At 43.1% G+C, this 14,848-nt stretch overlaps 1 protein-coding gene and 1 long non-coding RNA gene across 2 annotated transcripts; one reads left to right on the top strand and one right to left on the bottom strand.

The window, feature by feature from the left end:
* Positions 1-5,187: 5,187 nt before the first annotated feature.
* Positions 5,188-11,255, bottom strand: LOC116358557 (uncharacterized). Its single transcript, XR_004206276.1, has 4 exons — positions 11,173-11,255; positions 10,822-10,932; positions 5,584-5,846; positions 5,188-5,331 (listed from the first exon to the last, which is right to left on the bottom strand). It is a non-coding gene; the product is annotated as an uncharacterized LOC116358557 (long non-coding RNA).
* Positions 7,427-9,702, top strand: LOC116358556 (uncharacterized). Its single transcript, XM_031809712.1, has 10 exons — positions 7,427-7,557; positions 7,647-7,727; positions 7,855-8,004; positions 8,122-8,171; positions 8,293-8,362; positions 8,455-8,541; positions 8,635-8,733; positions 8,856-8,936; positions 9,042-9,146; positions 9,599-9,702. The coding sequence occupies exons 1-10, from the start codon at positions 7,510-7,512 to the stop codon at positions 9,683-9,685; spliced, it is 858 nt and encodes a 285-aa protein (XP_031665572.1). The 5' UTR covers positions 7,427-7,509; the 3' UTR covers positions 9,686-9,702.
* Positions 11,256-14,848: the final 3,593 nt, after the last annotated feature.

The following is a 14,848-nucleotide window of genomic DNA, read 5'->3' as shown; positions in this document are numbered from 1 at the left end:
ATCTCAAGGCTGTAGGCTCTCAGGGAAGCTCACCAGGGTCTTGACCTGACTGCAATTTGGCATCGTAACCGACTTCAGTGGCAAATGCTCACCTTCAATGACCACTGGCACACTGGAGAAGTGAGAAGTGTGCTCTTCACAGATCCCGGTTTCAACTATACTGGGCTGACAGCAGACAGCGTGGATGGTGTCGTGCGGTTTGCTGATGTCAACATTGTGAACAGAGTGCCTAATGGTGGCGGTGGGGTTATGGTATGGGCAGGCATAAGCTACGGATATTGAACACAATGCATTTTATCGATGGCAATTGGAATGCAAAGAGAGACCATGACGATATCCTGAGGTCCATTGTCGTGCCACATGTCGAAAGGATCTGTACGCAATTGCTGGAAGCTAAAAATGTCCCAGTTCTTACATGGCCTGCATACTCATCAGACGTGATGGCAGCGTGTTCCAGTTCCCGCCAATATCCAGCAACTTCTCACAGCCATTGAAGAGGAGTGGGACAACATTCCACAGACCACAATCAACAGCATAAGGCAAATGATGGTCACACCAGATACTGACTGGTTTTCTGATCCATGCTAGGGTTGAATATTTTCCCAGAATTGTACTAATGAATAATGATGAATAACTTTGAATAACGAATGAATAACTTTTGTTATTCATATCAGGTAACCTGGTATTTCATGCCAAAACCGGAAGTGTCATTCAAAAGCATTATAAAGCATATACAGTGCCTACGGAAAGTATTCAGACCCCTCGACTTTCTCTACATTTTGTTAGGTTACAGCCTTATTGTAAAATTTATTACACCGTTTCCCCCCCCTCATCAATCTACACACAATACCCCATAATGACAAAGCAAAAACGTGATTTTAGAAATTTTTGCTAATTTATAAAAAATTAAAAATGGAAATATCACATTTACATAAGTACTCAGACCCTTTACTCAGTACTTTGTTGAAGCACCTTTGGTAGCAATTACAATCTCGAGTCTTCTTGGGTATGATGCTACATGCTTGACACATCTGTATATGGAGAGCGTTGCTACACAGCCTTTTGGCAAACACCAAGCTGGCTGTCATGTGCCTTTTATTGAGGAGAGGCTTCCGTCTGGTCACTCTGCCATAAAGGCCTGATTGGTGGAGTGCTGTAGAGATGGTTGTCCTTCTGGACGGTTCTCCCATATCCACAGAGGAACTCTGGAGCTCTGTCACAGTGACCATTGGGTTCGTGGTCACCTCCCTGACCAAGGCCCTTCTCCCCCGATTGCTCAGTTTGGCCGGGCGGCCAGCTCTAAGGAAGTCTTAGTGGTTCCAAACTTCTTCCATTTTAGATTGATGGATGCCACTGTGTTCTTGGGGACCTTCAATGCTTTTTTGGTACCCTTCCCCAGATCTGTGCCTCAACACAATCCTGTCTCGGAGCGCTACAGACAGTTCTTTCCACCTCATGGCTTGGTTTTAGCTCCAACATGCACCGTCAACTGTGGGACCTTATCTAGACAGGTGCGTGATTTTCCAAATCATGTCCAATCAATTGAATTTACCACAGTTGGACTCCGATCAAGTTGTAGAAACATCAAGGATGATCAATGGAAACAGGATGCACTTGAGCTCAATTTCGAGTCTCATAGCAAAGGGTCGGATTTTTTAAATTTTTGATCAAAGTTTTCCCTTTTCCATTATGGGGCATTGTGTACTCCATTTTAGAATAAGGCTGTAACGTAACAAAATGTGGAAAAAGTCAAGGGGTCTGAATACTTTCCAAATGCACTGTATGTATACACATTGTGGTTGTACTTTATACTGTACTACTATATTTAAAAAATTTCATTGTGTTTTATTGTTTCAAGTACTTGTTTTATATTTTCTCCGATATATCTTCCATGTAAAAAACCTGTCTGATCAGGTTTAATAATATCCGACATCTTTTTATTTCTATGTGCTATGCATTTTGCTAGGATTTTTGTGTAAGTGTAAGGTGCCTCCTGTTTTTTTAGACGGGATCTTTACATTTACAACACGGGTCTTGTTTCAGTAATAGTGAAAACAAACCTTCTTGCTGAGTTCATGATTCTTTACTTTTTTTTAGGAGTGGTTAAAATACGTTAATAGTGGATCATTGAGTAGGTCAAAAAAGGTTTCATATACGCTACCGTTCAAAAGTTTGGGGTCACATAGAAATATCCTTATTTTTTAAACAAAAGGACATTTTTTGTATAAAAAATATAATAACATCAAATTGATCCGAATTAATGTTGTAAATGACTATTGTAGCTGGAAACAGCAGATTTTGTATGGAATATCTACATAGGCATACAGAGGCCCATTATCAGCAACCATCACTCCTGTGTTCCAATGGCACGTTGTGTTAGCTAATCCAAGTTTATTGTTTTTAGAAAACCCTATTTCAATTATATTACCACAGCTGAAAACTGTTGTCCCGATTAAAGAAGCAATAAAACTGGCCTTCTTTAGACTAGCTGAGTATTTGGAACATAAGCATTTGTGTGTTTGATTACAGGCTCAAAATGGCCAGAAACAAATAACTTTCTTCTGAAACTCGTCAGTCTATTCTTGTTCTGAGAAATGAAGGCTATTCCATGTGAGAATTTGCCACGAAACTGAAGATCTCATACAACACTGTGTACTACGCCCTTCACAGAACAGCGCAAACTGTCTCAAACCAGAATAGAAAGAGGAGTGGGAGGCCCCGGTGCACAACTGAGCAAGAGGATAAGTACATTAGATTGTATAGTTTGAGGAACAGACACCTCACAAGTCCTCAACTGGCAGCTTCATTAACACTGTAGGCTGCTGGTGTGTATAGTATATTAGACTTGGAGGGATATAGTTGTTTTCTCCAAGGCACAGGTATGGAACAAAACATTCAAGTATGACTAAAATTAACTTCAAAATATCAAGGTATTGGGATTCAAACACATGTATTAAATCATGCAAAAATATGCATGCCAGAGGGACCATTTGTAACAAAATAGTAAAATAATTTATTTGTAGGAAGCATTACATACATTTTTGTGTGAAATCATAAATATCTGCCATTTCAATGAAAATACAGTACTGCATTCAAAAACCCATCTCGTAGAATTTGATTAGGGTTATTAGTCACAATTTGCAGGAGAGTAGAAAGGTTCATGTTCCCTTAAATAGTTCAAGTAAGCCCCATAACTTCCTCCAGTAGACTCTAACATCAACCTAACTCCAAACTGCAGTAGTGAGTGAAACTTGTCTATAGTTGATGCGTGATAGTCGTGCTGGTTTGCAGCATATGCATTCTCCATATTGTGTCAACATGCGCCAGACTGTAGAAAACCCACTCAAACGTGTTTCTGTAAAACAAGAGTAGCAGCAGAGAAAAAAAAAGATCAAATTCCAGTACAAATAAATAGGATCGATTGAGCATGTCACACCTGAAGAAAGGACTCTCACGATGGCCTTCTTCGACACTCTGCCAGCTGACATCCAAGCAGGTGAGTAACACTTAGAGAGCACTCTGACAGGTGCCGTTTGTCATGACATCTTAGTAGAACCTTTCAACTGGCCAGTGTTAAGAAACTACGGTTTGCATTTGTTTATATTCTGATCCTCTTTTTTCCCTTTCCAGAGGATGTTGCTGTGGTCATCCCGGATGTCACCCCACACATCACAAAGGACGTGACACTGGATGTTCCATGCAGAGCTAGGAAAGGGGCAGTCCGGCGATTATTTTGCAGGCTTTGTAGGGCAGTGTGCTGCTGCGCCTGCCACAAGGAAGAGGAGGAACAATATTAATTATTCATCAGACCTTCAGAAATGGGATTGAACCATAGACCATTAAATTATTCAAATTATTATTGGACTCAATTCTGCTTTTCTTCTGTTTACTACTTCATTTCAGAAAATATCTATAAACTCTCACTTTGCAAGTGTGGAGTAGGTTATGTGAATAAGTCCTCTGTGTCTTTGTGATGGTGGAGGGAGTTATCCTGTTCCGGCTCCCTCTAAGGGTGTGCACCGTAATCTCTTTCGGTGTGTTGAGGGGTTCAGTGGTTTTGGAGGGAGTCTGAAGTTCGATCTCTAGCGATGAGTGTGGGGGCTGTCCCGTGGTGGTGTCCCCCTCCCTCCTAAGGAGGAGCCACTGAGACATGTGATGAGGCCAAGGAAGATCACTCTGCAAGGACGGGATAGGACACATCACAACACTGCTGCTCATTCATATTCAAACACACCTCAGAGTACGGACACAAACATGGACGCTCCCCCCCCAATGAACTTACCTGTACATATCAGAATCAAACATTCGACAGCCACCTCTTCCCCCACATGTATTGATCCCACACCTCAAACATGTTGAGTCAATTCCAGATGCTGGAATGGTGCTGGAATGCAGGTGCAGTAGGGCAAAGTATGTAATGATGTGATACCATGTGTACCCCGTATCCTGTGTTTGTGTTGATGTTTTTTCATTTTATTTAAACAGGGAGTCACACTGAGATTAAACATCCATTTTACCACAGTGCCCTGTAAAAGCTGTAAAAGCTGAAGTCATATTGAACAACTACCAGAGAGAACCTTCTCTACATAGGAATTGCATACCATATTTTTTCCCATACATCAAAATAATACTTTATTGTCAATCAGCAATTACTTACTTAGATAAGGCCTCAACAAGGCCCCAGTTAATGGTTGAAAACAACTTATTTACACTGAGTGTATAAAACATTAAGAACACCTGCTCTTTCCATGACATATGCTGACCAGGTGAATCCAGGTTAACGCTATAATCCCTTATGGATGTCACTAGTTAAATCCACTTAAATCAGTATGGATAAAGAGGAGGGGAAAGGTTTAAAAAATATATTGTAAAAGCTTGAGACAATTGAGATATGGATTGTGTATGTGTGCCATTCAGAGGGTGAATGGGCAAGACAAAATATTTAAGTGCCTTTAAACAGGTTATGGTAGTAGGTGCCAGTGGTACCAGTTTGTGTCAAGAACTGCAACGCTGCTGTTTTTTTACGCTCAACAGTTTCCTGTGTGTATCAAGAATGGTCCACCACTCAAAAGACATACAGCCAACTTGACACAACTGTGGGAAGCATTGGAGTCAACATGGGCCAGCATCCCTGTGAATGTTTTGTACACTCAGTACATTGATAGTATTGGTACGTGTTCTTGCCATAACCTGTAAAGCTGAAGCAGCCTGCGAGGCAGGGGGAGGTGTAGGTGATGCCGTTGTCTGAACACTCAGGGTCCCACTCCCCAGCCAAGCAGTAGCAGTCTCTGTTACACTCTGACAACAGGCTGCCATCGTACACCAGGGGACCTGGGGGACAGAGAAAATGGCTGGTAATAATGATGTTTAAATAATTGTTGCTGAACTATCATTGACACAGGCACAGTGACAAAACAGCCAGGAATCCGGGCTCAGTAACAACCATACTGAATATTCCCACAAGAGGGAGCCCCGGCACAAGCCCATGTGTGTTTTGGTCTAACTCTCCCTCATATTCCACTGATCAAAACTTTTGTTTTTATCAACCCACCAACCAACCAACCAATCAGATGTCATATTTACCCGTTGTAGGACAGGTCAGACCAGCCACCTGAACGTTGTCACACTTAGTGCCAGACTGCAGAGGAGGTAGGCCATGAAGGAGGTGACGAAAGACAGCTGGGCTCCAGACACAACGCCAAGCTTATACCTCTTCATCAGTAGACCTCCCAGGAATATCCCCACTGCACCCACAGGCAGGTTCAACTCACCTGGAAAAGTTATACTCACACATCTTTAGTGCTACCAGTGTGCTGGAGTTTCATTTCCACTCATGTTCAACAAACCTACAGGGGATGGGAGAGAACAAAAAAAGTGTATTTAATGCCATTCAACATCAGTGCTGACAGGAGGGAACATTTCAGTTGGAGCATGTCCAGGTTTCTATGGCTTCGTTGAGACAGGCAGCCCAATTCAGTCATTGTTTTGAGTAATTGTTGTAACTTTAATGTGTTCATGTTTAAGTTAATTCATTGAGCTGTAATTAAAGATATTTCTTTACAGTTATTTACATATGTAATTGTATTGGTTAGTATTGAATTACGCTTTTGACTGCAAGTTCCAGAATGCCTTGCGACAGGAATGAGAGCGAGAACGCGCCAGTTATGTGCTGGTGCAAAGTGATTAAGCTGACCTTTCCGCTAGCATCTTACCTGCATTGCTCTGTAGAATCTAAAGTTCTTAAATTTAACGTGAACAAGGAACTCCCCTTTTTCTATTGATTCTTGAAACATAGCAAGAATGAAGGGAATCAATTTATCATTGAATGCTTTATAAAACTCGCTTATTAAACCATCATTTCCAGGGGACCTATTGTCCTTAAGGCTTTTAATACAGTCTTTTATCTCAATTTCAGGTAACTCAACATCACAAAAATCCCTGAAATCATTATCTATCTTAGCAATGTTTGCAACACGTCATGCTCTTATCAACTGAGCTACGAAGGAGCACGTCGAAGTCACTAGAATGATGACAAGCAATTTTAAGAGATTCTAAAGGGAATCAGAATTCCAAACTAATTTCTATGGCAACACAGTTGTACATTTTGTAAACAATAATTTTCGAACGTGTGCTGCCAAGAGACATCTAACCGACGTTCTATGGAACGTTTTCTGTGCGAAAACAACAACTTTGCTGCTGACAACAAACTTGTTTGATTTTTGAGACCTGAGAACAATCGACTGGAAAATGCTAGGGTGCTTTTCAAGACTGGCGGAGAGAGTGCGTGGACATCGGCGGCCTACTGCGTCGACAGGTTGTTCAAATTCATTTGTGGCTTGTTTTTGTCTTTTTCTGTTTTGCAGGGTTCGTGATCATCGACAGGTGGACAGCGACTTCGAAGAGGGTATAGTTTATTTTATATTCCAATGTTCCTCATTTTAGAAACAACTGTCCTGGATGAGGTCCAGTTGGATGTGCCATTGGATGATGTGTAGATGTTTCACAGCTGCCAGTCCTCCTTGATGTCCAGAATGCTGCTATCATCCTTGAGGATGTGCCAGATGTGCAGACTATTGTTGATGAATAGGTATATGAGAAACGAGACCAAATCGTGACGCTGGACAAGGCGGATACGATATAGTAAAGGCCGTTTATTCAAGAGTAATGATATCTGGCAATTACGTGCACGGCTCCGTTTCGTCAAGTTCTCATGCGAACCATTGGAAAAAAGAAAAGAGGCCGGTCACAATCGTACAGTTCATTTTATACATGGAAATGACGTAGGTAGATTCTGGTAGTCCTGGCTTTCTGGTAGGTTGTTTGCAGATGATAGACAGTCTCCTCCAGCCTGGTGTCAGTATCCCATTGGTTCTCGACAGAGTTCTTTGTCTTTGGAGCCCATCCAGAAGGGGAGGGGCTGCGTGTGTGTGAGTGTGTGCGTTCCTGTCTTGGCAAGTCTGTGTCTTTTTTCAGTGAGTGCGTGTGAGAGATATTCTGTATGGCCCTTCCATGTTTTACTGTGAAAATACCAAAGTGCAGTCCATCACTTGGATCCAGGTAAGACGTAAATACTACTGAAACAGTCGTAGATTAGGCTTTTCTTCACTTATTCCATTTGGCCTTAATATCTATTCTCTCTTTGTCAGCGTGTGGCTGGCAGGGTGACCCACTATGCGTCTCACCTCCGCCACGAGACGTCTGTGGACGTGACGCTTGGCTGCTACCAGGTAAATAAACGATTTCCTATGTATATAGACTAGACATTACTGGGCATTTTTGCATTCGATTTGGTGTGTTTTCTAATAACGTGTGTGTGTGTGTGGTAAACCGGTGTGCTGTGTGTGTTTTGAGCAGCAGACTGATGTCTCAGTGGTGTACGCCACTCTCCACATGGGGCTGGACGGGCTTCTCTCCTCTTCAGCGTGGTCGGAGGCTGCCTCCTTCTCTACTCCCACCACTCAGCAGTTCACTGACCCAGAGCCTGAGGGCCACAACTTCTATGAGGTCAGATGTTACACACACATACTATTGACTAGGAGCATTAAGATCCTTCCCTTGACCGATTGTTTGTTATGTCATTGCACTGGTCACTGATTTTGAATGCTTGTTTTGTTGTCGTAGGGCTGGGAGGAGGACCTGCTGCCTGAGGAGAGGGAGATTCCTCTGCTAAAGTGAGTTCCTCTAAATGTCTGTGTAGTCTGGGCTTGTCAGATGCTGAAGGATAGTGGTCATAATGCTGTTATCCCCCATTGACTCTAATGGTTGACATGCTTCATTCCCTCCCTTTCACAGCCTCTACCTTACCACCAAGAGAGTGGAGGACATCGCCCTGAGGCTCGTCTCCTTGCGCCAGGCCTTCACTGTGAGTGGACCCACTGTTCCTTTTGTCTCTGTGACTTCTTGTTCTGTCTCCAAGAGGAAGAGGTCTCACCCTAACTCTTCCCTCTTCCCTAGACCCTGCTTGGTTCCACCCTGAGCAGGAACCATCTGTTTGTGGCGGGAAAGGTCCTCCTGGGCGGCCTTGTTCAGGCCAACCACATGGTAACTCACTAACTCATTCTCTTTCAAGGGAAAGAGAGCGTCCCTGAGGGGAAATGTGTTCTGTTCACTAAGATGCTATTTTCTTTGTCATAGGACGAGGCCAAATTCATCCGTACCTATAATGACTTTGTGGACTACCTGAGTGACCCCTCCAAGCGGAATGACATTGAGAGGGAGCTGGCTGAGGCAAAGGTGAGTTCATTAACTCTTTCAAGTCTCACTGAGTTCTTCCACATGCATGTCTTTTATACATCACAGTAGCTGATCTATATGAAATCATTCCTATTTTCTCCAAACGTGTTTTCTTGTCCTAGATCCATCATGTGAACATGATAGATGTCCTCTTTGAGCTGGTGCTGTTTGGGATGATGACAGCTCAGAAGTCCCTGATGGTGGTAAGTAGCATCTCACTGGAACATGTTTTGATATCGCTCTATTAGCAGTTTCACTTAAATTCCTTATCTCTTCTATTCTCTTTTCTCCTCCTTTGTTTCCTTTAACACCCTGGTGGGTTCGTGGAGCGTCTGTACGCTCTCCTGTACTCCTTCCTGCCCACTGCTGCCAACATGGAGCCAGAGGCTGATAGAATCCTACTGCTGCTCAATGTAAGAGTCAAGAGGTTACTTCCTGTTTACTTCCATATTCTTAGTGTACTTCCTTTTGACTTCCTTATTCATGGTTAACCAGGTTTCAATGCCATTTTAGGGGGAGTATTTCTAATTGTCTCTCTCCTCTTGATAAGCTAGTAACTCAGAGCCATTTTCTATGTGTTGTGTGGTGTTCTCTTCAGGGCGGACTGATGGCTCTGCTAGATGACATGTTTGACCAGCAGCTGGCCTGGTATTTTAACTCAGAGTCTCTGGTCACTGAGCTCTCCAGCCTCCTGGAGTACCACTTGGAGAACCTCATGGCCAGCATGTAGTCCTACTGCAGGGACCATACTCCTTTCTCCTTCTCTCTCCCTTTTGAAGGAATTGAGGACTTGAAGTGCTTTGTTGAACCCTGATTAGTTAACACCCATTAATTTAATGTATTCTCTTGTTTTCTCTCCCCACAGGATTATTGTGACACTTTGCCACCCAACAGGGATCTAGACACCAATGCACTACATTACTTTGCACTGAATTTGACATTTTTAAAATAAAATAAGTTGTATTTCAAGAACATTTTTGTTTCTGTCTTTTCATCTATTTGATTTTATGACCATTTCCTCTTCCTGGAGGTATAATGCATATATTAGAATATTACATGAACAATGATGCTTTATTATCTGCATATGGAAATAAAAAACTATGTTTAGATGATTTACAGATACTACAGGCCCACACTTTATATGGTTTTGTACAGTGGTTTGTGATACTGGGGCGGCAGGGTAGCCTAGTGGTTAGAGTGTTGGACTAGTAACCGGAAGGTTGCATGTTCAAACCCCCAAGCTGACAAGGTACAGATCTGTAGTTCTGCCCCTGAACAGGCAGTTAACCCACTGTTCCTTGGCCATCATTGAAAATAAGAATTTGTTCTTAACTGACTTGCCTAGTTAAATAAAAAAATACTGTACTATTTAAAAACATGTCCACAATAGACTAGGAACATCTTCCTAATATTGAGTTGCACACAGCCTAATTTCCTCTGGGCATGGACTCGACAAGCTGCCCTAAGCGTTCCACAAGGATGCTGGCCCATGTTGTGTCAAGTTGGCTGGACGTCCTTTGGGTGGTGGACCATTCTTGATACACATGGGAAACTGTTGAGCATGAAAAAAAACAGCAGTGTTGCAGTTCTTGACACACTTAACCCGGTGCGCCTGGCACCTACTACCATACCCTGTTCAAAGACAGTTAAATCTTTTCTCTTGCTGAATCACCCTCTGAATGACACACACAATCCATGTCTCAATTCTCTCAAGGTTTTAAAATCTTTCTTTAACTCCCCTTCATCTACACTGATTGAAGTAGATTCAACAAGTGACATCAATAAGGGGTCATAGCTTTAACTTGGTCAGTCTATGTCATGGAAAGAGCAGGTGTCCTCAATGTTTTGTATTATCAGTGTGTGTAGTAACCTGGTACAGTATAAAGTATACCACTAGAGGGGATTGCTTCAGTCTTGAATGTTACTTCTCACTATCCCTACATTAAAAGTCTGCCATTGTAGACTCCGGTAACTTCGGTATCTTAGTTTTTCATATTTGCCATTAATGTCTGAACCATTTCCCGTCTTTCCCACTGAAACCGTAATGTTAGCGTTCATGTGAGAGAGGGTGTAGTAGTGCATACTGACCACTAGTTGGATCATAGTGTGGGTGGTGGAGTTCATGCAGGAACACAGAGGGTAGAGGCATTCTCCATCACAGTAGAAGGCAGAGTAACCCGTAGGAGCCAATACCCAGTCCTAATGGAGAGAAATACCATAGAAATCGAATGACAAGATTAGATGAATGACTAGAACAGACTCTTTCTATGAGAAATACATGATAAAGAATGCAAAGAACATACTCTACAATGCACATTCTACACAAATGCCTTGCTTCCCTAGAATACTAACTGTCTGTTACAGCAAATAAGGTGGTACAATGTTAGCTCACGATTATCTATTCAGTACAATGAGCAGTTAAGAGAGATGGAATCTCACCTTCTAGCCTTGTTCACTGAATCTCACAGATAATTCATGTCTCTTACAAGCCTGACGCCCACTGTTGACATGGCTGTGATCTGAAAGGGAACAAAAAATATGTTATGAACCAGGAAAGACTAATGTACACTTTGGATGCATTCGATTTCAAATGAAATGTAAACGTAACTTAAGTCATTTTGTAATTTGGATGAACTATCCCTTTAAACTGTGTATAAAACAAGTCGAACTACAAGATGAAAAACCAGTGTTGTCCCCTGACCTTGTATGTATACTGGGCAAGGGCAGATTGTATTTGGGCTTCTTCTTATGGGGTTTGGGTTTCAGGGCGACAGGGGGACTGGTTGGCCCTGAAGAAGTTGGTTAGATGAGTACTTGAAGGCTTATATCTATATTTTGGAATATTGGATTTTAATTTCGGCAGGCTTTCATCATGGAAAAGGGACCAGACCACTTTTTTTGTTAGTTAACCTAAACGAATCACGACCCTCTATAGAATAACAACAGTGACAACAGTTGACTGCTATTTAAGTAATAATTTGACTGTCAAATCCATGTATTGGTGTGTGGCCATTGACTTTTATGGAGAGGCCGCCCCACATTTTCCGTGCCATTTCCTGGGCATTTCATTAACTCCACGTTCTAAGTTCTGCACATCCCAGCGCTTGGAAAAATCAATGGTACAAGACCTAAGATATTATCTTTTAGGAGGTGCGTAATGGGCTGCAGGGAAGTCAGGCGTAGGAGAGCAGAACTGGGTTATAACTGGAGCAGTTTAATGAGGAGAAAACCAACAGCACCCAGAACAACAAAATATGGGTTGAAATAACCCATCGCAAACCAGTCTGAAGTGCACATACACTTTACAACAAACAATTCCACACAGAGACATGGGGGGAACAGAGGGTTATATACACGTCAAGCAATGAGGAAATGTAAACCAGGTGTGTGGGAAAACAAGACAAAACAAATGGAAAATGAAAGGTGGATCGGCGATTGCTAGAAGACCGGTGAAGTCTACCGCCGAACGATGCCTGAACAAGGAGAGGAACCGAGGGGGAAGTCGTGACAGTACCCCCCCCCCCCCCCCCTTGGTGCGGGGCTCCAGCAGCGCACCGACACCGACCTCGGGGACCACCCAGAGGGCGAGGTGCAGGGCGATCCGAACGGAGACGGTGGAAATCCTGCAGAATTGAATTGTCCAACACGTCCTCCACCAGAACCCAGCATGCCTCCTATGGACCGTGCCCCTCCCACTCCACAAGTTACTGAAGGCCCCTCGCCCGATGCCTCGAATCCTCGATGTCCAGAGGGGGCAGAGGAACCTCCCGCACCTCAGATTCCTGGAGCGGACCAGCCACCACCAGCCTGAAGTGACACACATGATTAAGGGGTTAATACGGTAATCGGGTGGGAGCTATAACCTGTAACACACCTCGTTCAGTCTCCTCAGGACATTAAATGGCCCCACAAACCGCGGACCCAGCTTTCGGTAGGGCAGGCAGAGGGGCAGGTTTCGGGTCGAGAGCCACACCCGGTCTAGTAATGAGGGAATGTAAACCAGGTGTGTGGGAAAACAAGACAAAACAAATGGAAAATGAAAGGTGGATCGGCGATGGCTAGAAGATCGGTGATGTCGACCGCCGAAAGCAGTGGAAGTCGTGACAGATTTGTTTAAAACAATCAATCTTGTCATCGTGATGTCTATAAACGTTTAGACTAACATCACCAATCTGAGGTTAACATTTTGTGTAATTTCACTTAGATATATAGGGTGAAAATGCAAGCTTGTGTAAGGTAGTAACACACACTGTCCGCATTAGGGAAATTTGCCCAATATACAATTTACTATGGCAAAGAAATTCAACATGTCAATTTAAGATGATTGTATTTGTTGCCTACTCTCAAAGTATTACCAAAAGTACAGTGTAGGATCGGAGGTACTGGCGGATGGAATGGACGGACCCCGATCCGGACGTCCGCGGGTGGCCAACAGGTTATCCAGATGGTCGAGGGTAAGGGTGGTGTCCCTGCAAGCCAGCTCCCGATGAATGTCCCCACATAGACTACACCGGTAATGGTCGATCAGGGCCCTCTCATTCCATCCCACGCTGGCAGCCAGGGTCCTGAAGTCCAGGTGACGGAGGGGTGGACAGTGGTGTGGGTTGTGGTGTTGGTTGGGGTGAAGTTGATGGAGGTGTGGGAAAACCCCCTCTCTCCCATCGTTTCATGGTGAGCAGCACGCAATCCATGGCTGTGCCAAGATGTTGGAGCATAGTCACGTGCTGCTGGACGCGTTCCTCTACGGGTACAGGAGGACTGGGTGCACCTGCTGATTCCATATTTTTGGTGCGTGATTCTGTCAAGTGTCCGTGTGCAGAGGTGAGCACGGAGTCAGGCGCAGGACACAGAACTGAGTAAAATAACGTAGTTTACTCGAAAATCATAAATTCCACGCAGGGAAAAACACACAATGACACAGAAGACTAACACTCAACAAGGAACAATCACGCACAAAACATCATGGGAACCAGAGGGTTAAATAGGGAAATAATTATAACGTAATGGGAACCAGGTGTGTACAATCAAGACAAAACAAATGGAAAAAGAAGCGTAGATCGGTGGTAGCTAGAAAGCCGGTGACAATGACCGCCGGACGCCGCCGGAACAAGGAGAGGCACCAACTTCGGGGGAAGTCGTGACACAACTAAACACCCTGGATTCTTTACACAAACATTGAAAGGCTACAATCGCAAATTTGGACTCATCAAACCAAAGTACAGATTTCCACCAGTCTAAGGTCCATTACTCGTGTTTCTTGGCCCAAGCAAGTCTCTTCTTATTTTTGGTGTCCTTCCTTTAGTTGTGGTTTCAATGGAGCAATTCGACTATGAAGGCCTGATTCACACATTCTCCTCTGAACAGTGCATGTTGAGTTGTGTGTTTCTTGAACTCTGTGAAGCATTTATTTGGGCTCCAATCTGAGGTGCAGTTAACTCTACTAAACGTATCCTCTGGAGCAGAGGTTACTCTGGGGTCTTCCTCATGAGAGCCAGATTCATCATAACGCTTCATGGTTTTTGCGACTGCACTAGAAGAATCTTTCAAAGTTCTTGAAATGTTCCTTATTGACTGACCTTCATGTCTTAAGTAACGATGGACTGTTGTTTCTCTTTGCTTATTTGAGACTTGGTCTTTTACCAAATAGGGATATCTTCTGTAAACCATCCCTTCCTTGTCTCAACACTACCTATTGGCTCAAACGCTTTAAGAAGGAAAGAAATTCCACAAATTAACTTTTAAGAAGGTACACCTGTTAATTGAAATGCATTCCAGGTGACTAGCTCATGAACAGGTTTGAGAGAATGCCAAGAGTGTGCAAAGTGGTCAAGGAGAAGGATGGCTACTTTTTTGCTTACTACATGATTCCAATTGTGCTATTTCATAGTTTTGATGTCTTCACTATTATTCTAAAATGTAAAAAATTGTAAAAAGAAAGAAAAACCCTTAAATGAGTAGGTGTGTCCAGACTTTTCTGATTTAAACAAAGCAATCTGATCATACTCCAGTAAAATACACGCTACAGGGAATGCAAAAAAAATGGCTTCTGCAAAGCACATATACATTGTCCAATCAACATCCACACATTGATTTCATTCTTCGGGTCTTTATTCAA

Source organism: Oncorhynchus kisutch, linkage group LG30, assembly GCF_002021735.2.
Source record: "Oncorhynchus kisutch isolate 150728-3 linkage group LG30, Okis_V2, whole genome shotgun sequence".
Classification (NCBI taxonomy): Eukaryota; Metazoa; Chordata; class Actinopteri; order Salmoniformes; family Salmonidae; genus Oncorhynchus; species Oncorhynchus kisutch.
This window is presented reverse-complemented; position numbering and strand designations above follow the sequence as displayed.

What these genes read in the sequence shown, in the direction of transcription:
- LOC116358556 (XM_031809712.1), top strand. Translation starts at nt 7,510, where the DNA reads ATGTTTTACTGTGAAAATACCAAAGTGCAGTCCATCACTTGGATCCAG. An exon ending in AGGGCCACAACTTCTATGAG is followed by an intron (nt 8,005 to 8,121) that starts GTCAGATGTTAC and finishes TTGTTGTCGTAG; the next exon opens with GGCTGGGAGGAGGACCTGCT. An exon ending in TTGTTCAGGCCAACCACATG is followed by an intron (nt 8,542 to 8,634) that starts GTAACTCACTAA and finishes TCTTTGTCATAG; the next exon opens with GACGAGGCCAAATTCATCCG.